The sequence below is a fragment of the Amphiura filiformis genome, chromosome 5 (assembly GCF_039555335.1).
Source record: "Amphiura filiformis chromosome 5, Afil_fr2py, whole genome shotgun sequence".
In the NCBI taxonomy this organism is placed as follows: domain Eukaryota; kingdom Metazoa; phylum Echinodermata; class Ophiuroidea; order Amphilepidida; family Amphiuridae; genus Amphiura; species Amphiura filiformis.
The window spans coordinates 40,293,983-40,321,832 of record NC_092632.1 but is presented as its reverse complement, the minus strand read 5'-3'; the positions used below and the strand labels follow the sequence as shown (position 1 = coordinate 40,321,832).

Below are 27,850 nucleotides of genomic sequence, written 5' to 3'. Positions count from 1 at the left end.
CTAATAATCGGGGCTATGTATTGATAATAATACACATTTGGACACATTGAATTCGATATACTCATGTATTTCAATTCATCATTTTGCCATCACTCTATAATTGTACAAACATGTAATACAGGTTCTTTTATACATAATCAAATACATTCTGTGAATCAATCTCATCCAAACCCGGGCCCAGGTTTTTTTTACAATTATACAGAATAGTGGCTTTCCGAATGTCATGAACATGTAATTACAACATATTTCAGGAAAAGTAGAACAGATTTATTCATGAACCCTGTGGAATATCCAGGATTTTTCTAGAGAGTAAGTAAGGGGGAATTAACGAAAATTAAAAATGGTCAAGAGGTCAGAGGCGCATGCACAGACCGAGTTTTAGGCATAATTTATTTAAGGGTAGACAAGAAATTTATTGTTGGTCGAAGCAGCCAAAAAGATCGATTTTCATTATCTAAATCAATATATTATTGAAAAATAACACTTTGATGTTTTGCGAAAGTTCATTCTACAAATCTGTGAAGAAAAGTTCCTTCTACTTTGAAAACTTGCTTAATTTGTTGTTGTTAATGAGTTATGTACGTTTTACAAAACTGTTGTTGTTTCAGTCCTCTTTACAACATAACTCAGGAACAACCGGACCTACAAAAGTATATCTGTGATATTTGAATTCTTCTACACACTCGCCATGAAATGATCAATGCAATTTTTGCCAAAGCTCACTACCATTCGCAAGATGCTGTGGACTACCAAATCGCAACAATTTAAAATAGTTGCTAACCTTAATATCATCAGGTATCCCACTAGTGAACAATAGGCTTTTACATTTGATATCCATACCCCTTATGGAAGAATTTCAAATTTATAGTCTTGGTCATAATTTCCCAACATGATTACCATTTATACATAACATACTGTCTCGTGATATGTGATCTGTAAATTAAGTCTTAAAAAAAAACGTCCAAAGTTTTGTCTGTTCTTGATCAGATGAAAATCTTTATGTTTATAGTCTTAAAAAATACTTTAATGAAGTATACATGTTTGAATATTTCAGTACACTTTTTAGGATGTTTTGTTGCAAAATCTGTGTTAAGAAAAAGAAAATCTTTACTTATTGTTAATTGGTAACAGTTTTAGCATTGTTCTACCTATATACATGTAAATTAGGTTAACCATGTTTAGATTGGATTGAATAGGGCCCTATATAAGCAATTAATATTTATATAGTAAAGAAGTTAATTCTTCACAATCATAACTTAATTTTTTTCTTTCATTTTTCATTACATCAGTCTCATTACTTACCAGTTAGCCTATACAGTTAGAAAGAATGTTGGCCTAGGCCTAAATATGAAGTAAACTTTGGTAGATCATTTGGAAGACTTTACATGTACAGTCCTTAGGGACCGTTCACAAACACTTGTAAGGGGGGGGGGTGATTCAAAATAAAAAATTCACATTTATTCAGGGCATCCTTTCTGACCTAACATTATTTTCAGCCCCCCTTTTTGGCCATGAAAAATGTACGTCAACCTCATAGATAATAGTGTAAACCCATGTTCTACGAGAAAAATTAAGGTGATTTTTAGCCCCCTCCCCGCCTCTCCCCCTTTTTTTTGTATCAGCCCCCCCCCGTGTTTGTGAACGGTCCCTTACCAAAGAGATGCACATCGGGAGAATGTTTTATCTCAGTTTACATGACCCCCTATAACCATCTTATCTCTTTCTTCCATGCTATAACTAACACGTAGAATAATAGACTAGTCGATCATCCTCATCCTGTCTGAAACATAAGCCATTTAGGTATACTATAGTAACTGAAAATGATAGAGTTTGAATATACTAGATAGAAAACTTACTTTACATGATTTAAAAAAACAGCAAAGCTTATATATAGTTATAAGTTTTATATTACAATTATATACCAGACGATGTCAAATGTGAAAACATCCGCAAACAAAGTGAAAGCACATGGATCATTTTACCAATTTTACGGTCTCCCCAAAGTGATTTAAATTTATAAAAACAGCATGAACTACTAGGTAGATGTAGTTAAGTTCTCATTCAATCGCGAACGACGGTTGCTGGAAATTTTGCGATTCCTTTCACATTCGTCTGTGTCTTGTCCATAAAATGCATATCGAGACAGACATGTCTGTTGTTATGTTCTTATCTAGCGAAGACCACGAAGAGAATAGATGCGGCTATCAGAGGGACTAGTGTAAGTAATTGATCTGCGCCTGTGAGGTAAAACAAAGATAAAGGAATAATAAGATAATGCCGTAATAACTCGAGACTCGACTCATAAGTCAGATTTCTTAAATGTCCCCATAGAGATTGTACAGTGACTTGAGTCATTTGACTCGACTCGAGATATTGCTAGAATTACTCGACTCGACCATTGAGTTAACTCGTTACAACTCTGCTAAATTTACCCCAATATTGTTCAGTTTGGAAATTGTGATTATTTTTTCAAGTGTAAGGATACTTTATTGGCGCAGTAATACTGCACTGTAATATACTATACCTAGAATTGGCACTTTCCTGCCGTTGGTGGGGTGAACATCGATAACACGTATTATAAAATAACAAAAGCGAGGGCAAGAAGGGTATCACGTGATATAAAAATAACGAAAGCGAGGGCAAGAAAGGTATCACGTGATTATTAAAAAAAGGGATGGCAAGAATGGCGTGATTTCGATGCTCACATCGACGGCAAAAAATGGCAAGTAAGTTTCAATAAAATTACGTAAAATTTGGTTCAAATTGTTCCTCTAGCAATGGATTCACGAAAAGAATAGTTTGCACGATCTACGTATAAAGTTCATTAGAAGAGAAATAAGGAGAGCACAATTGTTGACCTTTTAATTATTTTGTTGTGTAACTTACTAACCAGAAACATAGCAGATGCAAATAGTGCAAACTATTCGTTTTCCGAAACCCCTAATCAAGAGAGACCGACAATTTGCTTCCATTTAGAAAAATTGTCCCGCTTTTTGTATAAAATAAGCACGCGCACAATTTTTACATGATTTAATAATTTGACAATTTGAAAGTTGTTGGCCTAATACTGAGACGAATATGTTTATTCCCCCCTCCTGTGTTATCATGTGGGGGGCGTTTTGTGGTAATTTTCATTTGAGGGACACGGTGCTTCCCTGACAAAAATGAAAGAGAAAATGCCCTGGACAAAAAATGAAACAGAAAATTAGAAAGGTAAAGGAAAAGCAAAGGGACAAAGAGCTCATTTTCCACCAAAATTCAAACCCGTATATATCCCACAGATAATACCGGGTCAAAATGATGCAACTGGGAAATTTGTTTCGCCTTCCCGCCCCCCCCATTTTTTTATTTACACCCCTTGACCAAGAAAGCTACGCCCTGACAGCTCCCGGTGACAGCTACACCACTGATTAAGGGGGTAGTTATTGAAAATAGAGCGTCACATTTATCCTGTACAGTGTATGAAAATGCAAGTCATTGGCTTAGGAAGATTTTCAGCATTTGGGGGCTGAAAGTTGAAACATTTTTGGTGGGCCACCCTGGCCCTGTGGGAGTGCCTGTGGCGGTTTCCTCCCTCGGAGTCAGAAAATTCACAAACACCCATTTCCCCTCTATTTAATCATTTTTTTTAAACTTCACCTAGGATTATTGGGGGGGGGCTTGAAAGGTATTCCAGCCCCCGCACCAAAAGTATAGAGGGGGGCTGAGCCCCACCGGTTCCTAAGCCTATGCAAGTAAAAAAAATCACACAAAATCATACCCGAATCTGTAGTACTTTCTGCTGCTGGTGCATTTGTCATGTTGGCATTGGCGGCGGCGGCAGCTGGGGCCATTGTGGTATTCGTATTTTCCTGGGCGTGGCAGAGATATACCAACGCTAAAACACCGACCAGAAATACCTGTACGTTAAAAAATATATATTTCCATTGATTAATCAATATACAATTTGAACTTAAAATCCGTATTGTGCAAGTAGAAAAGATTTCTTTAACATCAAATTCTGGAGTAGACATGATTAATATAATGCCGGCCTATGTCTCTTGCGGCTGTTTCTCGCAAATCCATTATTAGCATGAAACTCACAAGACGAATTTTGTGCCTTAGAAATAAATTTAAAGAAACTTTACTTGTTGTTCCGACTGACAGTCTAAGTTATTTGAAGTAATTTTAATGGCATTTTAAAGAAATACAATAACAATTAATGCATGATTAAATCCTAAAAATGTCACCAGTAAAACGCCAGTATGTGCGTATAATTTCTTTTTGACATAGGGGGACAATGGGGGATGGATGGGGTTGGAAAAAATATCGTGAAGTATATTAAATCCAGAACCTTTTGGCGATATACTTTATGGTACAAACGCGGCGACAAATGTTGCCATAAAATAGTGGAATATGGTGTAACGGAACAATTAAGAGTGCAAAAATGACACTTTTTAGGCTAAAACTACCAAATATGAGGTTAATTTGGTCAGAAACCCACATACAGTTTTTGGGGTGGGGGTGGGGGTTGATTGGACCATCATTGAACAGCATAGGGGTGATTGGACCATGGATTTATCCCCCACTCCGGATTTACGCCTAGTGAGGTAGGCCCTATACTTGTTTCAGACACCTATGGTATCGGGTTTTATTCCTTGTTGGTAATCGAACTTGAAGTCCAGTAAAATGCTTATAAAATGATTTAATTATAAACAATGATTAGCGAGTTATAAATATATTGAAATGAGGAACAGAGTTTCTGTAAAAATATGTAATTTCAAGACAGAAAAATAAACGGAACTTACCCTAAAAATCATCGTTATATTAAAGTGGGATACGTCAAAGAACAAATAAATATACTCCGTTCCTGGTAAGCGATAAAACTCGAGTGATGAGGCCAATAATCCATCCGAGCTCTGCGTCGAATTGACAAATCACGTGACTAGCTCTGACCGATGTGAGAATCACTGACGGATGTAACAGTCCGGGTGTAACAGTGTATTGAAAATTTATATATGGTCCTGTATCACAACCTGGGGTACCTTTGTGTTACATAGTAAAAAAATGAAATGTTTCAAATTTTACCCACACGTCTCATTTGAAGTGGTTCATCCTCCTGACCATTTTGACACATTTTTTTTATGGAAATCGGTTAAAAAATGAGAGAGTGCGGGCAACACCAATCACAAAGTAGGTGGAATTTAACCCCACCTCTTTTGTCCACATTTACAATCATTCTGAGCAAGTCTCTCTCGGCTTGGCGTCGCTAACGAAGATTTTAAGGCTGTTGTCCATGCACGTTTTCCGCTACAGGCTCGCTGGTGACTAAAGAGGCCGATGCGGGATAGGCAGGTCCGACTGCAGTAGTTGCAGGTAAAAGTCTGATCAGTGGTGGGGGTCCTGTTGCTGCTCTCTTTCCGCCGCTTTCTCTTGTCTTCCAACTGGGTTTTTCTTGAAACTTCGAAGTCAGAGACAGCTTGCTGCACAGTGTGTCTCCACACAACACGGTCAGCAGCCAAGGTAGACCAGTGTCTGGGGTCCATGTTGCAGGCCTTCAGAGATGACTTAAGGCAATTGCAATCTTTGTACCTTTTTACAGGTGCCCCTACATTTCGTCGCCCAGATGACAGCTCGCCGTACAGGATGACCTTTGGCAGACGGTGGTCTTCCATTCTAAACACATGTCCTGCCCAACGTAATTGTGTCTTCAGTAACATGGTCTCAGTGCTGGGGATGTCTGCTTGCTCGAGGACTTCGACGTTGGTAATGAAGTCGCTCCAGTGGATGCCAAGGATACGACGGAGGCATCTCTGATGAAAGCGTTGAAGGATTTGTAGATGCTTGCGGTATGTCACCCATGACTCAGAGCCGTACAGGAGGGTGGTCAGAACCACAGCTTTGTATACACTGATTTTGGTGGCTTTCTTCAGGTGTTTGTTGTTCCACACTCGTTTGTACAGTCTGCCAAAGGCGCTGTTTGCATTGGCCAGTCTACTGTCAATCTCTTTATCCAGCTTTGCGTCAGAGGAAATAGTAGATCCCAGGTAGGTGAATTGGTGCACTGATTTCAGTTCTGTCTTGTCGATGAAGATGTGGGGAGGTTTGTACACATCGTGGGGTGCTGGCTGGTGAAGCACTTCAGTCTTCTTCAGGCTGACTTCAAGTCCAAAGAGTTTTGTGGCCTCTGCAAAACAGGATGTGATGCGCTGCATGGAACTCTCTGTGTGGGCCACAAGAGCGGCATCATCAGCAAACAACAACTCCCGAACTAGCAGATCCAATCTTGGTACGGGCCTGTAGGCGCCTCAGATTAAACAGGCTACCATCAGTTCTGTAGCGAATGTAGATACCGTCATCATCATCAACAGTGGCCTGATGGAGCATCATGCTGAAGAAGATGCTGAATAGAGTTGGCGCAAGAACACAGCCCTTCTTCACCCCATTGGTAATGGGGAAGGGCTCTGTGAGGTCGTTATTCAGTCTAACCTGACCAAGCTGGTTTTCATGGAGCTGGATGATCATGTTGAGGAACTTTGAGGGACAGCTTAGGCGTTCCATGATTTGCCAAAGTCCTTTCCTGCTCACAGTATCAAACGCCTTGGTCAGATCCACAAAAGTGACAAACAGTCCTTTGCTTTATTCGCGACACTTTTCCTGCAGCTGGCGAAGAGCAAACACCATGTCAGTAGTTCCTCTGTTGGATCTAAAACCACATTGGCTTTCTGGGAGGTGTTCCTCTGCAATGGTGGTTACCAGTCTATTCAAGAGGATCCGTGCAAGAACTTTTCCAGCGATGGAGAGCAGGGTAATCCCCCTATAATTGGAGCAGTCAGACTTTTCCCCTTTGTTCTTGTATATCTCTGCGGGTATGCCGTCAACTCCTCCTGCCTTTCCAATCTCCTCAATTGCTTTACAGGTCTCTTGCAGTGAAAGAACCTCATCAAGCTCTGTTTTCATCGACTGCTGAGGAATGCGGTTGAGTGCGGTGTCTTGTACAATACGGTTGGCACTGAAGAGGGATCGGAAGTGTTCTGACCATCTGTTCAAAATAGAGGCCTTATCCGTGAGGAGTGTCTCTCCATCAGTACTGCGCAATGGGCTCTGAACTTGATAGGTTGGGCCATAAACTGACTTCAAGGCTGCATAAAATCCAGCATAGTCTCCTGTGTCATCAGCACAAACCTGGGTTTTCTGTGCCAGGTCTGTCCACCACTTGTTTTGGATCACACGAAGCTCGCGCTGGAGAATGCTACAAGCAGTTCTGAAGGCAGCTTTCTTTTCTGGACAAAGAGGCTGGGCCAGGTGGGCCTGAAGCGCTGATCTCTTCTTTGCCAGGAGAGTTTGGATCTCAGCATTGTTTTCGTCAAACCAGTCACGATTTTTCTTGGAAGTGTAACCCAGGACTTCTTCAAACGACTGCTGGATGGTGGTTTTCAACTGTTCCCAGAACACTTCTGGTGAACTGTCTATGGAGTAACTTGAGCCTTCGATGCGAGTCTGGAGATTTGCCTGAAAGCTAGCTTTTATTTCTGATGACTGTAAGCTACCAACACTGATCTTTCTCTTAGGGGGACCTCCTTTCCTTGGCTTTGGTTTAAACTGGAGGTTCAGTTTACAGCGGACAAGGCGATGGTCAGTATGGCATTCTGCACTGGGCATCACTCTGGTGTGTAAAACATCTTTAAGGTCACTTTGGCGTGTAACTATGTAATCTATCAGGTGCCAATGTTTGGAACGAGGGTGCATCCACGTTGTTTTTAGGCTGTCCTTCTGTTGAAAGATAGTATTGGTAATGACAAGTTGCTGCTCAGCACAAAGCTCCAGGAGTAAACGACCATTGTCATTACAGTTTCCGATGCCATGCTTTCCAAGTGCTCCTTTCCAGGTGTCTGAGTCTCGACCTACTCTGGCGTTGAAATCGCCAAGGATAAAGATCTTGTCTTCTGTAGGAGTGCTATGCAAGAAGCTGCGGAGATCAGAGTAGAACTTTTCTTTGTCTGCTGGTTCTGCTTGTAGAGTTGGAGCATATATACTGAAGAGTGTAACAAACTGCTCGTTTTGCAGAGGGATACGCAGGGACATGATGCGGTCAGTCTTTTAAATGACCTTCTGTATTTAATTACTTGGTTTAGATGTCTGGGAGTTCATTAAGACATTTTTTTTACTAGATTCAAATTTTTAATGGGGGTTTTAGATCAAATTTACGATACGAATCCCTCCCCCTTATCCTCCTCCCCCTAATCCTCAACCACCCTTGGCACATTTCATGCCAAACGTCATAAGAAAATAGTTAAAAGTTATTTTAAAACAGGTTAAAAACATGAGTAATATAGAATAAATTAGCCTCAATTTAAGACCTAATTGAATCTTCTAAGTGAAGGAATACTCAAGAGACAGTGTTTTGAAATCCAAGCTGCACATCAAAATGTAACAAAACCACCTTTTTGGGTACCCCAGTATATGACACAGGATCATATTTTGTAAAGCAAAATGAAAGCAAAGAAACTACAATAACAAACAAGCATAAACAAACAAACACAGTTTAAATATCAGTGTATTTGGAATTTAAAAAATTTGTAAATCAAAAACAAACAACAAAACCGAACAAACACAAACAACAAAATAAGGAAAAGAAAAGAAGACACAAACACAAACTTTTCACAGCGACACCCGGTAATTGGAAAGTACACGCTATTCAAAATAGGTAACTATAAAAACCTTTTCACAACGAAAAGTAACAATAACTTCACTACTTGTTTTTGCTGGCCTTTTTCATCACTCTTGGTAGTGTGCAGCATTAGGCTCTTTTTAACAGAGGTATCCGTTGGGTCCTGTTGTCATGGTGGGGCAGTATTAAAAAAATCTCATTGTCATACTCTGATTGTATCTTTGTATCTGCGTAATTAAGATGGGGTCTGGTGGAGCATGCCTGTATGTTCTTTTTTCCTTTCCACCAGGCCCAAGTACAGGTGAATAAAAATGGAAAAACAAAACAAAACAACAACAACAAAAAAGTAACAATAACTTGACCTATATCTTTTCACAGCGACACCCGGTAACTGGAAAGCACACGCTATTACAAGTATTAAACTATAACATATCTTTTCATGACACCCGGTAACTGGAAAGCTCACGCTATTACAATTAACTATAACCTATATCTTTTCACGACGACACCCGGTAACTGGAACGCACACGCTATTATAAGTAACTATCCTATCTTTTCACAACGAAAAATCACATCAATCAATCAAGCATCTTTATTTCATTCAAAATACAACAGTAGGCCTACAATAACAGCAAAACATACACATTTGAATGAGGAGATGCTCAGAAGGCCAAAAAGGCCTGAACAAACACCCCCTTAACCTAATAACCTAAGTTTCATAATTTATCTAATAAAAACAATTACATACATACAAACCCACCCTCTTTCATACCATTAATGTAGAGCTAAGCAGAAAAAAAAGATGAATAAAGAACATGCAGAATATAAGTGTAAGACAAATTAAGATTTCATAACATATGCTCACGTATATCGCACAAGAAAGCTGACAGTTTGTGAATATAGTATAAATGCTAAGAGATTAGTTAATTTTAAGCGAAGGGAGAAAAATAGAAACAAGAATTAAATCCAAACTAAGAGGTATTAAGTGTACATTTCCATAAGGTTTGTTTTAATTTGGGACCTAAAGAGTTTTACTGATGTAGCCGTTTTGGCGCATTTGTCAATCGAATGCCATTTTCTTGGCCCGGCAGTTCTTGTTTTGTTAGACAGATCTTGTAATCTTCAGCGTTTCTTGTGTGATACCTGTGGTGATTCCTCTGCTCAACAAAATAACTATTGAAGGCCTTTGGTAACTGAAGTACATAAAAGTGCTTAGTTCGAGATCATAAGTATCATAAACATTAAGCAATTGTAATTCTTGAAAATAGGGGCTGAGTGACTTAAAAAGTGACTATTCGATATCATTCTAAGGGCTTTTTTTTGAAGTTTGAAAATCTGTTCCAAATATTTTTGACAAGTATTGCCCCATGCTAAGATACCGTAGTTTATGTAAGGAAGTATTAAAGTACAGTATAGTGAATACATTATTCGCTCGGGAACAAAATGTTTCAGTTGGTTTATTACACCAACACCTCTAGATATATTCTTTGAGATGTTGTTAATATGAAATTTCCAAGTTAGATTCTCATCAATTGTCACTCCAAGAAATTTGATCTTATTCATCCTTTCTAGGATTACATTATCTAATACAATTGTACAATACGCGTGATGTTTTGTGATTGGTACCAAGCACCATATAATTAGCCTTAAACCAATTGTTAACTTCTTTTAATTCATTGTGATAAGATCGTATTTGGACACAATGTCCTTATGTGAAGAAGTTATAGTAGTATCATCGGCAAACAAGACAAATTTTAGAATGGTGGAAGTATTTATGATATCATTAACATACAAAATGAACAATAATGGGCCTAGGATGGAGCCTTGAGGTACTCCGCATATTATATCTTTATATTCAGATTTACAAGAATTGTAATACACATACTGTTTTCTATTATGTAAGTAATCTTCAAACCATTTTAAAACGTTTCCTCTAAAACCATAATGTTCCAGTTTATGTAATAAAATACTATGGTCGATAGTGTCAAAGGCTTTTGACAAGTCTAAGAAAATCCCAACAGTTGTCTCATTGTTTTCAACCGCATTACTAATTTTGTCAATAAATTCCAAGATAGCCATGTAGGTAGAATGTTTAGATCTAAAGCCAAATTGCTTATCATTTAGAATTTCACACGCTATTACAAGTAACTAAAACCCATATCTTTTCACGACGACACCCGGTAACTTAACTGGAAAGCACACGCTATTACAAGTAACTATATATAACCCATATCTTGTCACGACGACACCCGGTAACTGGAAAGCACAATTAGCACATGCTATTATAAGTAACTATAACCTTTATCTTTTCACAACGACACCCGGTAACTGGAATGCACACTCTATTATTTTTTTATAAGTAACTAAATATTTAATTTATAGGTGAAAATGTAACTTTTTGGTGATGTAAAAATTAAATTTGTGGTCAAAACTGCGCAAAAAGCACCAAAAAAATGGCATTTTCACTCATAAATTAAATGTATTGAATTAAAAGGGCATTTCGTGATCCACAGCCTCATCCCACACTTTTCTCCAAAAAAGTTGAGATTTTTATATCACTTGAAACCTCTGGCTACATAATGTTTATGTACAAAATATTTCTTGCAGATTAATTCGTTTAGCAAAGATATCGTGAAATTTGAATTTCGTTTTGGTATACCAGAACGAAATTACAACGCATTGTCTATGGAGCACATAATCATGCATAACTCGCAAACGCAAAATCGGAATCAACTGAAATTTTGGGAATAGGCTCTTTTCGTGGATATGTACTGAAAAATGTCATAAAAAGAGGATGCCATCACGAAATACTCCTTTAAGTGATGATGTTGTTCGTATAGATAATAAATATCCATGTCATGTGTTCTGCACACCAAAATGAAGTTTCTATTCACTCTATTTAGTATTAAAGAAATAGCTAGTTAAAATGTGACATTTTAGGGGTAAAAATGACACAAATTCTTCATATCTAAAAGTTTGGCTACAAAACGATACTCTAAAAAAACAGCTTATAAATGCATCTATGCAGTTTCTATCTCGATACACATGAGTGCACAAATTTGTGCAAACATAGTGAGTTTAGCAATACATTGCCCTTACACAGACTGTGTTTACACTGCACGGTTGAGTGCATAGCATCATAAGAGCTGTGTGGGCGAAAATATGGCATCTGTGATGGTTTTGTCAAAACCCAGATAGTTTCCTTCATTCAATCAGAAAAGTTTTTATAATCGAACGAAAGCTAACACTTCCCGCTAAAAATGCTTTTTTCATTACAGACGACGCAATTCAATGTTTATTAACAAGGCGAATGTGGTAAATCTATTGAAATCAACCTAATCACGCACAATTTTTGACCAAAATGTAGGTTTTAAAAGTCAAAACCTCAAGTGATACTTACAATATTTTTCAAATATTATGTCATTAAATAAAAGAGCATACTTATATTGTCCATATACTAGCTTCATTTTAATGAGCATTGGCCAATTCTCTTTAAATTGCATATCTTGTGCAAAAAGTTACTATTTTTGCCTGTTTTATCATACGGTTGTATGTAAAATTCAACGAACAATGACTTTGCATAAAGAGCGCTTAAAAATTGATATCGTGACAGATGCCATGGGAACGGAATAGAAGAACGTGCGGGTTACACATTTGACAACATGGCAGAAAAGATGCTCCAGACTCTACTGAACATTTTAAATTGACATATGATTTGTCCATTTGAAACATCTGACCAACGACGCGAAAATGTCATGGGGCTGGCCCCTATACTGATTTGTCATGCAAGTTAAATGACAACATGGCATGATTGATTCGCCAGACTGTTCTGAACATTTTGATATTATGATTTGTCCATTTGAATCATTCTGTTCTACGAAACCGTTAAATAGAGCATTTTTGGCTGCATGGCCTCTATACTGAATTGTTTTTTTTCATGTAAAACATTTTGTACACGATTGATCTAAATAAAATTGCACGACAAACTCATTCACGGTAGTGAATATTTGCGCTATATTCTCGACAGCAACTTACGATTCTTAGTTTTATTAAGGGATGGGGTATGAACGTTTGGACAGTATTTATTGTGGGACATTAGAGCACATCAGACATATCGAATTGCATTCTGAATACGAAGAATGTCTTACTGATATCAAATAAACATTTTATGGCAAATGATTAAAAATTGATATTTTTGATATTTAACAGTACTCGAAGTAAACTTTATAAATTTAATGATTTATACTTAAAATGTATGTAGGTCTGATGAAAAGCCGACGATCAATTGAAAATTTTGACCTTTTGTATTGAAGATATGGATTTTTTTTTTTTTTTTTTTTAATCCATATCTTCAATATAAAAGGTCAAAAGTTTTCAATTGATCGTCGGCTTTTCCTCCCAGCTACATACACTTTAAGAATATATCATTAGATTTATAAAATTTACTTCGAGGACTGTTAAATATCAAAATGTGAAAAATATCAAATTTTAATAATTTGTCATAAAATTTGTATTATATCGTGAATTTCAAAAATGAAAATTATTTGATATCAGAAAGACATTCTTCGTATTCAGAATACAATTCGATATGTCTGATGTGCTCTCATGTCACACCAAATATACTGTCGAAACGCTCATTCCAGATCCCTTAACATAGCAAATTATTTTGAGAAAACTGTGTGCTCCCTTAGGCCTTAACATTTTTTTACTATACTTGACATTAATCTAGTGAGACAGGTGTGTTCTTTCATTGAGTAAAAACGATAAGTCAATTAAATGGATTTGCATTTTTAATAAAAACCTAGAATACCTCCAAGCGGCAAGTTCGCGTAAAAGCTGGCAATTCAAAAAATTTGTTTTGCCAAGCTATATTTCAACCCCGTTACCTTTAAAAAAAGACCCCAAACCCTGTACATGATCATACAGGGGGCAAAAATTAAACATGCTCTAAATTCGCTGAAAAACATGTCAAATTATATGTGAAGCACAGACCCTATATCTCACCCTTCACCACTCCTTATCTTTCAATGTTGGAGGGTCTCACAGACCTGTTGACAACATGGCTTTGTCCAACATTGAATAAGGAGAGTGGGGGGAAGAGATATATACCAAAAGACAGGCAAATTATGCAAACATTTTTTCCAGGATTATAGGTGAAAACAAAAATAGGCATTAATATATGCACTTTCAAAGTCTATAGATTTTATGTAGCTATTTAATTATGACAGGATAAAATTCCCTTTAAAAGGGAAGGCCAGCCTCAATGCAGAAGAGGTCTTGTAAATAGTTTGGGTCACCGTGAAAGGCATTTTTTTTAGGATCACGCTTACATCCATGTTACATGACAGTCCACCAAACCATGAATGGTGAGAACATGCACACTGAAACAGCAAAAAACCTTAACTCCTATAACTCCTGTCAACTCTTAATAATTCATTACTCCAAATTGTTCTGTATTTTTGTCTTTACTGCTTTTTACCCATGCTTATTATTAAAATCAAGAAATACACTGCAGTTGTTAGTTAATTCGCTATGTAAACTCAACTTACATGCACATTTTATTTTAAAATGATTTTATATTATTTCGCAATGTATAGTTTACTATAAAGTAGATAGTGGCACGCACATGATAAAGGACTGATCATTCACTACAATCTTCACTTTTAAACTGTATTTTTTGAATGTGTTGATTGTTAGTCCGAAACTTCTGCAAAGCTATGGACATGGCATCTTACCTAATCCATTCTGTAATAGTCTGCATTGTGTGTTTTCTCAGTCTTCAATCATTTTGTTGAATGTAATTTTATGAATCAAATAAAAAAGATAGAAAGTGGCCTCACTTTAGTTATGTGTCATTTTAGAGTATTTATAATTTATAAAGTAAGACAATAATTTATTTATTTTCTATAAGTGCATGTCAAAATATGGGATATATTGTTCAATATTATAGCTAGCCCCTAAAAACTTTATTTTCCATCGGATTTTTTCCGTTGAAAAGACAAAACTGATGTTAAAGATAGCAATAATATCATCAATAACATTTTGAGTCATTTTTATCCATAAAATGATACAGGATAGGATAGATAATTACTTTGACTTCAATGTGGTCCATTAATGAAGATTTTGATTCTACAACATGCACTCACAGGCAACCAAACATCATGCTATGCTCAGTAGTCCACTGATATGACCTCGTCCAGTGATCATTCCCCGCTAATTACTAATTGTTGACCATGTCATTTTTTTGATATGCTGATTGCTGAACAAGTTTATGTTTATATGTCGTTATGAACACGGCAGAGTGCCGAATACGCAAAATTGCTGTTCTGAGTAAACGGCGTTTGAAAATATTGGTACTATTCCATTGACCCTTTTAAAAATTTAGAACATTCGTGAGCACTCATTTGAAATGTATATTATAGAAGTGAATGTACACGAATTATTTACAATACTTGCATGTTCTGAAACAATCAATATATCCCTCAAACCGCGTTTTAACAGCTATTCGGCTTTATGCTGTAGCCAAAATGTCTCTATCACTGCGCAGAGAAAGGTCGAATACGCATTCAACTACGTGTAAACCATAGCACGCATTCTTGATTTGGGACTTTTGTGTATAAATTACTGGTTGTCTTAAGGTTATGTAGACTTAACTTGCTATAAAAGTTATAAATAATCATCAATGTAATATTTAGCAAAAACTCGAAGATTTTAAAGCAGAAATAACAATATTGGCCTATATTTTGCGTATATGATTTTCCAGGATTTTCCAATTTCACGGGGGCGCACTCACATTATTAAACCACAGCAATATCATGTGGGGAATGTTTGTACTTATTTTGGTATCACTGGATAGAAGATACCTACAGCTATACGTTGGTATCAAATATATCAGTATAGGACATGTAATATAGAAAATTCAGGGTTTCCCGCTATACAATACTATAGATCAACCTGATTTGTACAGTTAAGTATACGATTCGTCTCTCTGCCGAATTCATTTATCGCACTTAGGCGCGATTCGTCCAAATCAAAATTTCAATTACTACGTCGGTGAGTAAGATTTACCATTAATTTTTGGTGGAAATAAAAGACAACCTGAAACATAATCATAAGCATACAAAAACTCAATTTACTCAAAATTCTCGATTCGTCACTCTGCCGAATTCATAACGATGTGTAGGCCTAACCTATGATAACTTTTTAAGTCATAATTAATTCAAACATAACTTTGGCAATACTCAATCGTTTTCGTTCATTGAAACGGCAAAACATACTTTCTTTTCCTTGCAAATCGAATTAGCAGACATCAAAAACATTTCCACCACAAGAAGTAAAAAAAATAATTCATACCAATAGAAGGCTATAATCTTAGCTAATCTTTAGTGTACACAAATCCCATCTAAGAATTAGATACCAGCCCTATGGGCTGGCGAAAATACGACACATCACAAAATAATGAGAATGGTGGACTAACGTTTGGTTAAGATGTTTATTATTTGCTATTTTCTTAATCGTATGACCAATCATGTAAAATATTCTTAGAAACAACAAGAAGTCTATTGCGCCAACATTTTGAATTGCAGATTATAACTATGTTAAATTGTGACTATACCCAAGGCAGTTTTTGACTGATTAAAAAAAGTATCGCTTACTGAGAGAAAAACTACTAAATATCAATTTAACATAGGATAAGCGAGTCGATCTTACTTCGTGGAAGAACTTCATTTCCTGTTAATTTGACTGGTTGAAACTTCAATGGCATAGAAATATTTTAAGCACAGATTGTTTAATTCTCAATGCACAGATTTTTAATCACACTGCACGAACATGCCAGGAGGCATGTTAAAATAGCCGCTGCCCAAGACACACCATAATAAATCATTTACCAACAATTAGGGATTTGCACACCCTATAAAAACCACAATAAACCATCACAGCCAGGATCAGCGCCCCATGTTTTCGTACGGGTAACCAAAATAAAACAAGCAGTTAGTTCCTTGCCCAGGGGAATTTCAAGTTGGCTCAAACACGCACAAGAACAAACAAAGAGACTGCACCTGGGCTCTAGCATCAAACACCAATGCACCAGAGTCTAACATCACACTGATTAAGCTAACTTGACTGCTTTATGTGCATGTATAAAGAAAAAATCTATTCAGATCTTGAATTCAGTCCCTTCCAAATTGCAGCCACTGCTTGTGTCACATGGCATTCTTTGTTTAGATTAATTGGTCTTCACAAACACCTCAAAGCTAAAAAGTTCAATCTTCATCTTCTGGAGATCAACCTCTCCAATCTTCAACCTGTTACTCTTACATGTGCCTAGGTGACTACCCAGCTTAAAAGTGGGCTTCTGTATGGCACTAGGTGGAATGTCATTATGAGCTCCTTTAAAGTGTCACCTGGTATTTGGTAGAATGTCATTGTAAGTCACATCAAGGGTGTCACTTGACACTACTAGATTATCACTGAAAGTCAATTCAAGGGTGTCACCTGAGTGACAGTATGAGTCTCTTCAAGTGGACTAGGCAGGTTTTATTGTGAGTCCTTTCAAGGGTGTCACCTGACACTAGGAGGATGACAGTATGAGTCTCTTCAAGTGGACTAGGCAGGTTTTATTGTGAGTCCTTTCAAGGGTGTCACCTGACACTAGGAGGATGACAGTATGAGTCTCTTCAAGTGGACTAGGCAGGTTTAACTGCGAGTCCTTTCAAGGGTGTCCAATAGGTGGAATGTCAGTATGAGTCTCTTCAAGGGCACTAGGCAGGTTTAATTGCGAGTCCTTTCAAGGGTGTCTACAGCTGTAATGTCAATATGAGTCTCTTCAAGGACACTCCAGACTGTTTTATTGTTTGTCCTTTCATGGGAGTCACTTGACGCCAGGTGGGTTGTCAGTATAGTTGATTTCTTCAAGGGCACAAGGCAGCTTTAATTGTGAGTCCTCTCAAGGGACTGACACTAGGTGGGTTACTTTGAGAGTCCTTTCAAGGGTACGTGTCACCTGACACTAGGTAGGTTACTTTGAGAGTCCTTTCAAGGGTGTCACCTGACACTAGGTGGGTTACTTTGCGAGTCCTTTCAAGGGTGTCACCTGGCACTAGGAGGGTTACTTCTACTAGCTGCTTTCACACTTGTTTTCCACCCAGGAAGTTCCTGCTCCAAAGTTTGCCAGTATTTTTCCTGCAGAGTAGAGAATTGAAAACAAATGAATCAATTTCTGTTTTAGATAACTTTTGACATTCATTTTATCATATTATTAGACCAAAAATAAGGTTAGTCTCAGAAACTTGTGCACATAGATATGTGAAATTAGTTTTGCTGTGTAGCTCTACCTGATCAGTCAATTTTTGGCATTTTTTTTGTAACTGTCAGGAAAGAAATTTATTTGCAACATTTGACCAATGCCAGGCAAAGCTCAATAGTGCTCAGAGGTTACTAAATTTAAAGAATAGTGGGCTAAAAATTAATCCTGGTATAACACATCAGATTGTTTTACTCAAAAAAAGACATAGCTTTTTGCAAAATGTTTCTAAAACAAACTTTTTTCGTTGGACTTACCAATTATTAAATAAATACGGTATGTTCTTTCTTACCTTTTACCCCTTCACAATAAAAATTGATTTGCTAAAAAAATTCTCTTTCTTTCTTTGCTGTCTGTGTCTCTTTTCACTTCCCTATGGTTCTCTCGTCATCACAAATAACATTCAATGGGCTGTTCCATCTAAAATCCACACTACCCCTGTGGAAGATTTTGGAAATATCTTCCACAGGGGGAGTATGTTTTTAAATGTAATTGGTCGGGGTTAATTATTTTGAAACCCATACTCCCTCTCTCTGGCTTTACTTATATCTTCCACAACTGGAGTAAGTATTTCAAATGGAAGTTACCCAATTACAGCGGAAACTCATTAACACGAAGTTGTGCAGAATTCAAATTTTACTTCTTGTTATCAGGAGTTTGTGTTATCCAGTTCTAATAACATGTGAAATGTATGCTTGGGAATGTAAAACATACTTCTTGTTATCAGGAACTTCATGTTAAGAGGGTTTGTGTTAATGAGTTGCCACTGTATCTATTCTAATCAAAACTAATACTACCTCTATGGAAAACTTTAGCTAAATCTTCCACAGGAGTAGTGTGGATTTTAAATGGAATAGCCCAATTTCAAGTTCACCAGATGTTACATGTTATTTAAAGAACAGGAGACATCGCAAAAACAAAAGAGGACTTGTGCATGATATACCGCACCATATGACACACAGAAAATGATCTTTTTATAGGGCTTAAATGAAGCATCTATTCATGCATCTATAATTCATACATATATTTACTCAAATTCTCTATTTATTATGATCTTTTGGTGAACTTTTTTGTTTACTAATTTGCATCCGCAATCACCTTACCTTGCTTGCAACAAAATCCCTTGATGGAGGTATTGATGCACGCTCCTTGAAAACGGCTTCAGAATGTTTGATTTTCTGCAATGATGGCAAAATACAACACCAAATGCTAATTTAAAGTCATAATCATACAATTTTTTTTTCTTTTCAACAAATGCTTTAAAACATATTTTTATCAAAAAAATTGAATGCAAGCAACAGCTTCAAGACATACATTTTTATTTTGGTGATCATAATTTCTTCAAAGGCATTTAAATTTAAACCAAGATTACTTCAAGCCTCATACAGTGGCAGTTGAGATTGGATTAAGCACTTCCTTTCTCTTGACCCAAAGGCTGACAGTAAAATTGTTAACTTGAATGTTGGGAGTGGCCTTCTTTTCCTTGTTCTTTGTCTTCAAATCTGTTTCTCACTTCTCTTTCCATACAGGCCAGCATGCTTATAGGCTCTTTAGCCTGGCTTGAGCATTTTGTTTGAGCCTGGTTCCATCAGGACCCAAGCGTGTCTCCACACGGAGCAACCCTTTAAACAAACAAACAAACAAACTTCAAACCATTGCTTGGTTAACTATAAGTATTTCGAGGGTTGGGAGCCAGAAAGCCGTAACTCACAATGACCTGCTACCAGGACACTATAGAAGATGCAGTCCATTAATAATGAAACAAATAAAAAGAAAACAAAGAAATTTTGGAGGAAATATTGATTTTTGAAGACCAAAGCAAGGAGTCATCCTAACATGTGTGGTATGAAGTTAAAGGGTATAAAATAAGGATTTCAAATCTGGAATATCTCATAAAGTTATTTTGCCAACTTTATGCTCATTTTGTGAGAGCTGTTCTAAGTGAGTTAAGGCTTTCTGGTTCTGAACCCTCAATTTGGTGCTCTTGCACAATCAATCCTGTGTAAAGTTCAGCAAATATGTTTTAAATCTTTTTACTAGTATATATTGCAAAACAATGGGGGAAAGATGGCAACATCATTGCATTTACCGGTGCAAAAGCAGTCTTTAACATTGTCGCAACATTGGTATTGATGTAATATGTATGTATTAGTTTTCCGAAAATGTGACGGGAAAAATGAGAATCAATTTAATAGGAATGTAACCAGATTTGTTGCTTACATCTATTAGAGCCTGATTCCGTTGTTTAGCATAGACCCAGTGTTGTGCAATTGTAGAACTCAGTTTGTGATTCCCGGTCAGTTGCCACTCAGCTTGATACAATAGTGCCTCTCTTCTTTCAAGTCTGCAAATAAGTATCACATGAAATGAACACATCATCATCATATTAAGCTAAGTATGGAAATGGAAAAGGGGGACACTTTAATAAGGGAACAACCCAAAAGTTCGATGAAGCCCTATAAACGAAAGTCCTTTCGTTAGGGAGGGAGGGGGTCAAAAAGTCCGATTACATTTGTAAAGAAGTAGTTAAAATATCGGTCAAAGTTGATCTTTTTTTAAGGATTTAATATATAATTGTAAAATTGTAGTATTTTCTGAAGTACGATATTGACATTTTACAGTGGTTGCTTCAAAATGATTTCAAATAAATATAGAGTGCAACCTGCAACTTGTAAGTTCATTTTTTAAAGCAGCTGTTCCAAGACACTTTAATTCTTTTTTTATTTGAAAATCCAGCAAGTCCATTTTTTATGAAGAAAATATTTCAAAATAAAATAGAATTATTGTTTCTTAAACGTGATCAATATCCTACCAATGTCGCACCCCTCCACAACCACATCGACCATATACCGACGGCCCTTAGCCCAATGAATACGGGTTGGAATTTTCGATATTTGACACTTACGTTAGAGGGGAGGGGGGAGGGGTTAACCTTTTAACGAAAGGACTTTTGTTTATAGGGCTTCATCAAACTTTTGGGTTGTTCCCTAACTTGAATATGGTACAATGTTTTATAAATTATCCCATGATACCTTGTACTCAGCCAGTAATCATATTATGCCTCAAGCTGACAGATGTTATCGTCTCATAAGGTACATTTTGTAGGCCCATGCATTCAAAAAGTCAGGGTTCAAAGAAAGCAATTAAGAAATACCTGCCTTAAAATTCCAACCCTTCTAGCCTACTAATTGAAATTGGATTCATTAAAATATACTTAGCTTGCCTGAACACATCAACATCCACACATGGGGGTACTGCGTAATGTTCGCCAATAGTCGTTAGTCGCGACTATTACTTGTAGTTGGGACTATAACTATTGAAAACCAAAAGTCGACTAACACAACTATGTTAAAAAATCACATTAAAAGTGCCAGATATCCGCACCAAAACCAACCAAATACTAACATATGAACTGCGAAAAATGTCATGGAAAGTTAAAGTAGTTGAATTTGTGGTTGACATGAAAAATATGCAATATACACAAGTAAAACTAAAAGCCTACACTACCATTTAATTGTTGTGACAACTTGTAGTTTCTTTATTCATGCATTATATACATGTATATACTAAATTTACAACAATCTTTAACCCGATTTTTGCAGCCCAATTTTGACCACAGATAGTCATGACTATTATATAGTCGTAGTCGTGACTATTTGCTAGGAAATAAGTGATACGCGCAACACTACATGGGGTGGGTGGGTGGCGTGAAGGGGTGGGTTACTGGCAGGATCTATGATAAGTTTAGACACCATGGACTATAATTCTAATTCAATTCAGTTTTATTCAGGATTATCATCATTATACAATTAAATGCACTAAAATATTGCAGTATTGCAGCGAAAGGTTTATAAAATACAATTTAAAAAAAATATATATACAAGTGACTGCATGTTCAGTACAATAACCACACAAATAAATATAAAATACGATTGCACCTGATAACAAAATTTTAAAAAAAGAAGAAATTATTACTTAGAATATTGGACAAGAAAATCTGTGGAGATCCATAATTAATGTCCAAGGGTATCTCAAATACGGTATTAAAAATACAGTGGTTCATAACTGCAATGTCCCTTGGCCGTCATGTTAAAAAAACAATCCTCAGGATAACATATATCCATTAGGTTTCGAGAAAAAACAAGAATATTTATGTTTGTATTTGACCGCGGCTCAGATGGTCTCCATAAAGCTTGTTTGCTGGTAGTACATCCACAGTGAAAATCTTCACTGTGGATGTACCTGAAGCATGACACCATGTAAAGCAATGGAAGTTCAGATGTAAACACAGCCGATGACGACAAGCGATCGCATCAAAAATGTTGCTAAAATTACACTGTAGACAACAAAATTTTAGACTGTTCAAAATAGGCAAATTTTGCTCAAAAGATACAGTGGACTCATCAAAATAACTTTTATCAAAATTTCAACATTAACAGAATAAATAACATCCTTTGCAAAAAATGTCAACACTGTCCGACCGGAAAATGATAATAATGTACTCTAGCATCGGATGCATAACTATCGTGTTACAGTTCTCGTGTAAGCCTAGGCATAACATTACAGTCACAGCTATAATGACTACAGTTGTACGTTTACATATAATTTCAAACATGTAGCAGCAGGGTCTTAGCTAGAAATTGAGGGTTGCCCGTCATTTGAATAAAATTGCCTGTCCTAATTGACCTTTAAAACATTTTCCAGTCATCTATAGCCCATTGGGGGTTAAAAGAGTTCAAATATGTGCTGATATGTCCTTGTTCTACAAATTGGGTCTACTAAAAAGGTCAATTAGCTTCTCAAAACATACAATTTATAATATAGCATCTGTCAAAGGCATTAATTTTGCCCGTCCCAGGAGCAAACTAGCCGTCTAAAATGACGGCCAGACGGGTGGCTAGCTAAGACCCTGTGTAGCAGTACAAGGCTTCCAGCCCTCGAATTAAGGATCTGAAGGGGCATGGCAACTTTTCTAGGGCAAGTTGATAATTGCCTTGGATTTTCACTGATAAGGCAAGGCAGCATGGCAGTTTGTAATATTTCAAGAGGGCATCATGGCAACTGTTGAAAATTTGAGAAGGGCACCAAGGCAATTTCTCAAAAGTGAAGAAAACACACACAAACAGTCTGATAGATGATTTTATAATGAAGGGGCAGGGCTGGGGCACCGATGGCAACTTCATTAGAGGGCACGGCAAGTGACTGCCTTGGGTAAAGGACATTATTTTGAGGGCATTACGGCAGTGGGGATGGCGACCCACGGCAAAATGCTATGAGTGCCGTGGGTTAATTCGAGGGCTGAAGGCTTCCCCCGTAGACGCATAGGTACACCCATCGAATGAGTGTCATCGGCCCTCAGCTACATGTATAGTGCAGTGGCAAAGCCAGATTTGAAACATCTCCCCAACTCCACCCGGTGCCCAGGATGCTCATCATGATGCTGGCTGCTGGAAATTGAGATTTTTTTACCATTTTCTTCAATCCCCCAAACCCCCCCCCCTCCCCGCCCCCAGTTCCAAAAATTGAAACTCCAGCCTCCGACCGTGAGTTCCAACAGGTGCTGTGTATGTGTTTTGTGTTTAATGTGCATTCACATGTTACATACTTTAGCCATCAGTACGAAGAAATCGTCCAAAAATGATTGCAAATTACACATAATCATTTTTCACCACAAAATATGATATGAAAACACAGGTGAGCAATGTATGAATATATGGAGAGGTCAAACAGGTTGTTAATTGTCAATATTAATATTTTGCAACATTTATAATAAAAACAATTAACACTGAAGACACCCTATCATATGTGGATGGCAACTGCTACAACTTGAGAACAAGTCCTCAAATGTTCGAAATTTGTTCTTACTAAAGTCCTCAAATGTTCGAAATTTGTTCTTACTACAATTGCCCCTTCTCCCTAACACTACATAGGTATGCTAGGTGAATTCAAATTTGCCATCAAACTGCATCATTTCATATATCAAATTAAAGCCCTTGAGTAAACAAAGCCAAAACTGAAAACCATTTTTTCATAGCACTTTCCGTAGCAAAGTTACATCTTGTCAAAGATTGACTTTCATCAACAAGTTTCAGCTAGCAAAATTCCCCAAAACGGCATTTCGGGGGTGTTTCTAGATCTTAAGTCTCATTATGATAGCAGCTTTTTTTAATGGAACTGCTATCCAAATCCTCTAAAATTCCATGTGCGGGTGACTTATCACCATAAAAATCACATATTTGGGTCAAGTGAAGTATAGAAAACATATTTATGTAGGTTTCTTTCTTCGGGCACTTGTTTTAAATTTCTATGTAAAAATGCATTGACATTGTCGGCGAATTTGGCTGACTAGCAAATGTGTTAACTAAGGTTTGCCTGGGTTACCTACACTACAGTATGGCTCCCTCAAGAAAAATCCTGATTAAAACACTGGCAGCCCTCAAACTCAACTTCGACACCGACATCGAATCGATGCAGTATTGCTACTAAACTCTAATTCAGATTACAAATTAAGCGTACCTGGCTACTGCCAGCCGTCCAGCGCGTATTATTTTGCACATGGTCCAATGCACACGCTTGACGTCACGCACGTATACGCGATGGTTAATTTGTAAAAGGAAATCTGAATAATACTTTAGTATTAGAACATACTACTTGGCAGTCACATCACGCACATGCACACTCAGTCACAGGACACATCCATGACAATGACATGATTGCATGATTTTTAAGCTTACTCAAAATCATTGATTTGTTGCTCACACACATATGCCACAAATTTTACACATTACGTGTTGCATAAAAGCATAAAAGCTTACATTTCCTCATGTTGTTGATTCAGTTCCAGCTCCTGTTCTAACCATTTATCTGTCATTTTTAATAGATTTCAGCGATTTACTTTGCTTTGGACTATGTCTATGGTCCGTGCTATGGTTTCCAATGTAAACAGTTGATTGATTGATAAATTAATATACCGCATAAACCATGAACTTCCGGAACGAATCAACGAACTAGCAGCTTCCATATGGAAATAAAACGGTTTCCATCAATCTGACATGGACCATAATATATTATTTATGTTAATGAATTAATAAAAGTTGCTTTAGGTAAACAATTTTAACAACAAGATCAAGTACATAACAGCAAAAAGAGGAGTCATCAAGTACTTGTTACTTTCTTAGATGAGCAGGCTTTTAAATGAGGGCGTTTTTGTACAATTTCTTGAGTCCAGACATGGTAGGGTGGAGGCGAGAAATCAAGCCATTAAGACAAACAAACAAAAACAAAAACAAACAAACGGAGGCTAAAATGGTAGGTGGGATAGGGGTGGGGTTGGGGGGGCCGGGGTGAGATTTTGCCAGCCCCAAAAAGTTTCATTGAACTCTCTGAAACCGTGGTTTACGGTAGGCCTATAAGCCTTCAGTCTGATCAGACTTTCTCATAATGGTCCTAAGGGAGTTTTCATAAATACTGGGGGGGGCTGGGCACTTGGAAATTTTTGAATCAAAACTTTGAGCCCCCCTCCATAGAACCTGAAACTTCTTTGCCCCCCTTTAAATATACAAAACTCCCCCCCCCCCCCATTCCAAGAGGTTAAAAAACAACTTCCTCCATTTGTGCAGTAACGAACTCAATCACAATTAGGCCTATGTTTGTTTATACATTTTTTTTATATAGGCCTCGCCCCAACCTCTACTTCCAGCCCCTGCAACATAACGCCGAGACTGGATCTAGGCCTATCTAAAAGCTCAGTGATATGTTGGATATGTCCCGCAGTGTACGGTCTAAAACATCTCATCCCGAAGTATCATCTCTTTCATGTCTTTCTTTCTACTCTTGAAGCCATGTTTTACATTATATAGTTTTCTCTATTAGTTTCTATTTCATCACGTAGCGGCGATTTTTCTTTCTTTCTAGCGGATAGTACATCGGCCCCGATCAGAAATTTTAAAGCGATAGTACAGACTCATCACGTTTCGTACCTACATGTTTCTCTGTTTTTTAATTAGTTTAATAGGCCTAGCTCAGCAGCATGTCGCGCAGAGCGAGCGCGTGCTAGGAAAGTCTAAAGGTAGGCCTATATTTTTTTTTATCCCTATCTACTCATGCTAGGCTGAAGATAGCATTTAACATCTCATCCCGATTCATCATGCCTTTCTACTTTAGAAGCCATATAATTGTTTTACATTATTTTCTCTATATTTTTATTTCATCACGAAGCGGTGTACGTTTTCTTTTTGTACATCATCCCCGATCAGACATCGTAGCGAAATTACAGACTCATCACGTTACGGTACCTAGATGTTATCTGTTTTTTAAAACTTTTTTTATATAGCTCGGCAGCATTAGGCCAAATTACCATTTTTTTTGCCCGCAGAGCGAGCGCGTGCTAGGAGAGTCGAGTCTTCATGCGCGTATTTGGGGGGGGGGCTTTGGGGCGAGATGGGGTATATTTTGATTTGTCGCTATACTACTGAAGATAGCATTTAACATCTCATCCCGATTCATCATCTCTTTCTACTCTAGAAGCCATGTTTTCATTATTTTCTATATATTTATTTTTATTTCATCACGTAGCAGCGAATTTTTTCTTTCTAGTACATCAGCCCCGAATCAGACATTTCAAAGTGATATCACATGCACAGTCACGTTTCGTACCTACATGTTTTTTCTGTTTTTTACCCTTTTTATTAGCTCGGCAGCATCCGAATTACGTTTTTTAATGCTCGCAGAGCGAGCGCGTGCTAAGAAAGTAGGCCTATATTTTGATTTTTGTCGCTATCTATACTGAAGATAGCATTTTTAAATTAAAAATTAATTTTTAATTAATTTTTAAATTAAATTAATTAAAAAATTTGAGGTTTCTGCAGTTGATAGCAAAATCACACGAATCCGACAAACACCAAAATGACATAAAACAGATAGAGAAATGTAAAAGCTTTAGGCCTATTTCAAAGTTTATTTCAGCGTCATATACGGTATTCGGTTCTTGAGATATTTCAATTTTAATATTACCCATGTAAATCAATGCAAATTACGGCATGTCTCGCCACATTATCTTTTAGTATAAAAATCGGTACTAGGCCGAATGCAAAGCTATAAAGAAATGTTAAAATGACGAAGCTGACCAAAATTGCTATCTTCAGAAGAAAGCCGGCAAGCAAAAAAAAAATTAATATTAAAAAACCCAAAACAAACAAATAAATATTGCCTAGCACGCGTTATATAGATGATGATTCAGTACGGCGCGAAACGGCAAAACTGCATCATGAACGGGTCGAGAAAAATCGGCATTAGGCCGACTGCAGAGCTATTAAGAAATGTAAAAATGACGAAGCTGACCAAAATTTAAAACGGCACTTATAAAGCAGAGATTATCATCTGCATGTTTCTCTATTTTTACCTCTTCCCCCTGGGGTTAGCAGTCGGAAAACACGGGAAAATATGGCCTTTTTTATATAGCACTAATTTTCTCAAAACTGAAGTTAGTCGGACCTAAAATGTGTAGTCATTTTCAGAAATGTTATGCAGAATTTTGTTCTAGTTAAGATGATATCAAATATATATTTCAAAGTTGGACGTAACTCGACTTATGGCCAAAACGCGACCCCTATTTAGCATGTAAAGTCTATAGAAAGCTTTTTTGTGGTATGTACCCTTTATCTCGTTCAGCAGACAAAATCGACAACCAACGGGCATTTAAATTTGAGCTATCTGCAGTTGATAGCAAAATCACACGAATCCGACAAACACCAAAATGACATAAAACAGATAGAGAAATGTAAAAGCTTTCAAAGTTTGTTTCAGCGTCATACGGTATTCGGTTCTTGAGATATTTCAATTTTAATATTACCCATGTAAATGGGCTCTATAGACACTGGCACCAGAATCGAGCAAAT

The 27,850-nt window shown here is 37.1% G+C and overlaps 2 protein-coding genes and 1 long non-coding RNA gene across 5 annotated transcripts; all 3 read right to left on the bottom strand.

Moving 5' to 3' along the window:
* Positions 1–51: 51 nt before the first annotated feature.
* LOC140153117 (uncharacterized) lies at positions 52–4,933 on the bottom strand. The gene is made up of 3 exons (XR_011859072.1): positions 4,788–4,933; positions 3,761–3,899; positions 52–2,237 (listed from the first exon to the last, which is right to left on the bottom strand). It is a non-coding gene; the product is annotated as an uncharacterized lncRNA (long non-coding RNA).
* A 1,685-nt stretch (positions 4,934–6,618) lies between these two features.
* Positions 6,619–8,064, bottom strand: LOC140152191 (uncharacterized). Its single transcript, XM_072174491.1, has one exon. It carries the CDS (start codon positions 8,062–8,064, stop codon positions 6,619–6,621), a length of 1,446 nt encoding a protein of 481 aa, XP_072030592.1.
* An 8,169-nt stretch (positions 8,065–16,233) lies between these two features.
* LOC140153116 (uncharacterized) lies at positions 16,234–24,858 on the bottom strand. Of its 3 annotated transcripts, none has more exons than XR_011859070.1 (5): positions 24,770–24,858; positions 20,175–20,298; positions 19,058–19,132; positions 17,655–17,833; positions 16,234–17,296 (listed from the first exon to the last, which is right to left on the bottom strand). XR_011859070.1 is itself a non-coding variant. In XM_072175754.1 (4 exons), the coding sequence occupies exons 1-4, from the start codon at positions 24,823–24,825 to the stop codon at positions 17,741–17,743; spliced, it is 348 nt and encodes a 115-aa protein (XP_072031855.1). In that variant the 5' UTR covers positions 24,826–24,858; the 3' UTR covers positions 16,234–17,740. The 3 variants fall into 3 exon arrangements, 1 of the variants encoding a protein (XP_072031855.1); XR_011859071.1 differs by having other exon boundaries at positions 16,234–17,619; positions 17,669–17,833; XM_072175754.1 differs by having other exon boundaries at positions 16,234–17,833.
* Positions 24,859–27,850: the final 2,992 nt, after the last annotated feature.

Coding starts and splice junctions, on each gene's coding strand:
- LOC140152191 (XM_072174491.1), bottom strand. CDS start 8,064: ATGTCCCTGCGTATCCCTCTGCAAAACGAGCAGTTTGTTACACTCTTC.
- LOC140153116 (XM_072175754.1), bottom strand. CDS start 24,825: ATGACAGATAAATGGTTAGAACAGGAGCTGGAACTGAATCAACAACAT. Junction 20,299..24,769: donor AATCAACAACATGAGGAAAT/GTAAGCTTTTAT, acceptor ACTTATTTGCAG/ACTTGAAAGAAGAGAGGCAC. Junction 19,133..20,174: donor GGAATCAGGCTCTAATAGAT/GTAAGCAACAAA, acceptor CCATCATTGCAG/AAAATCAAACATTCTGAAGC.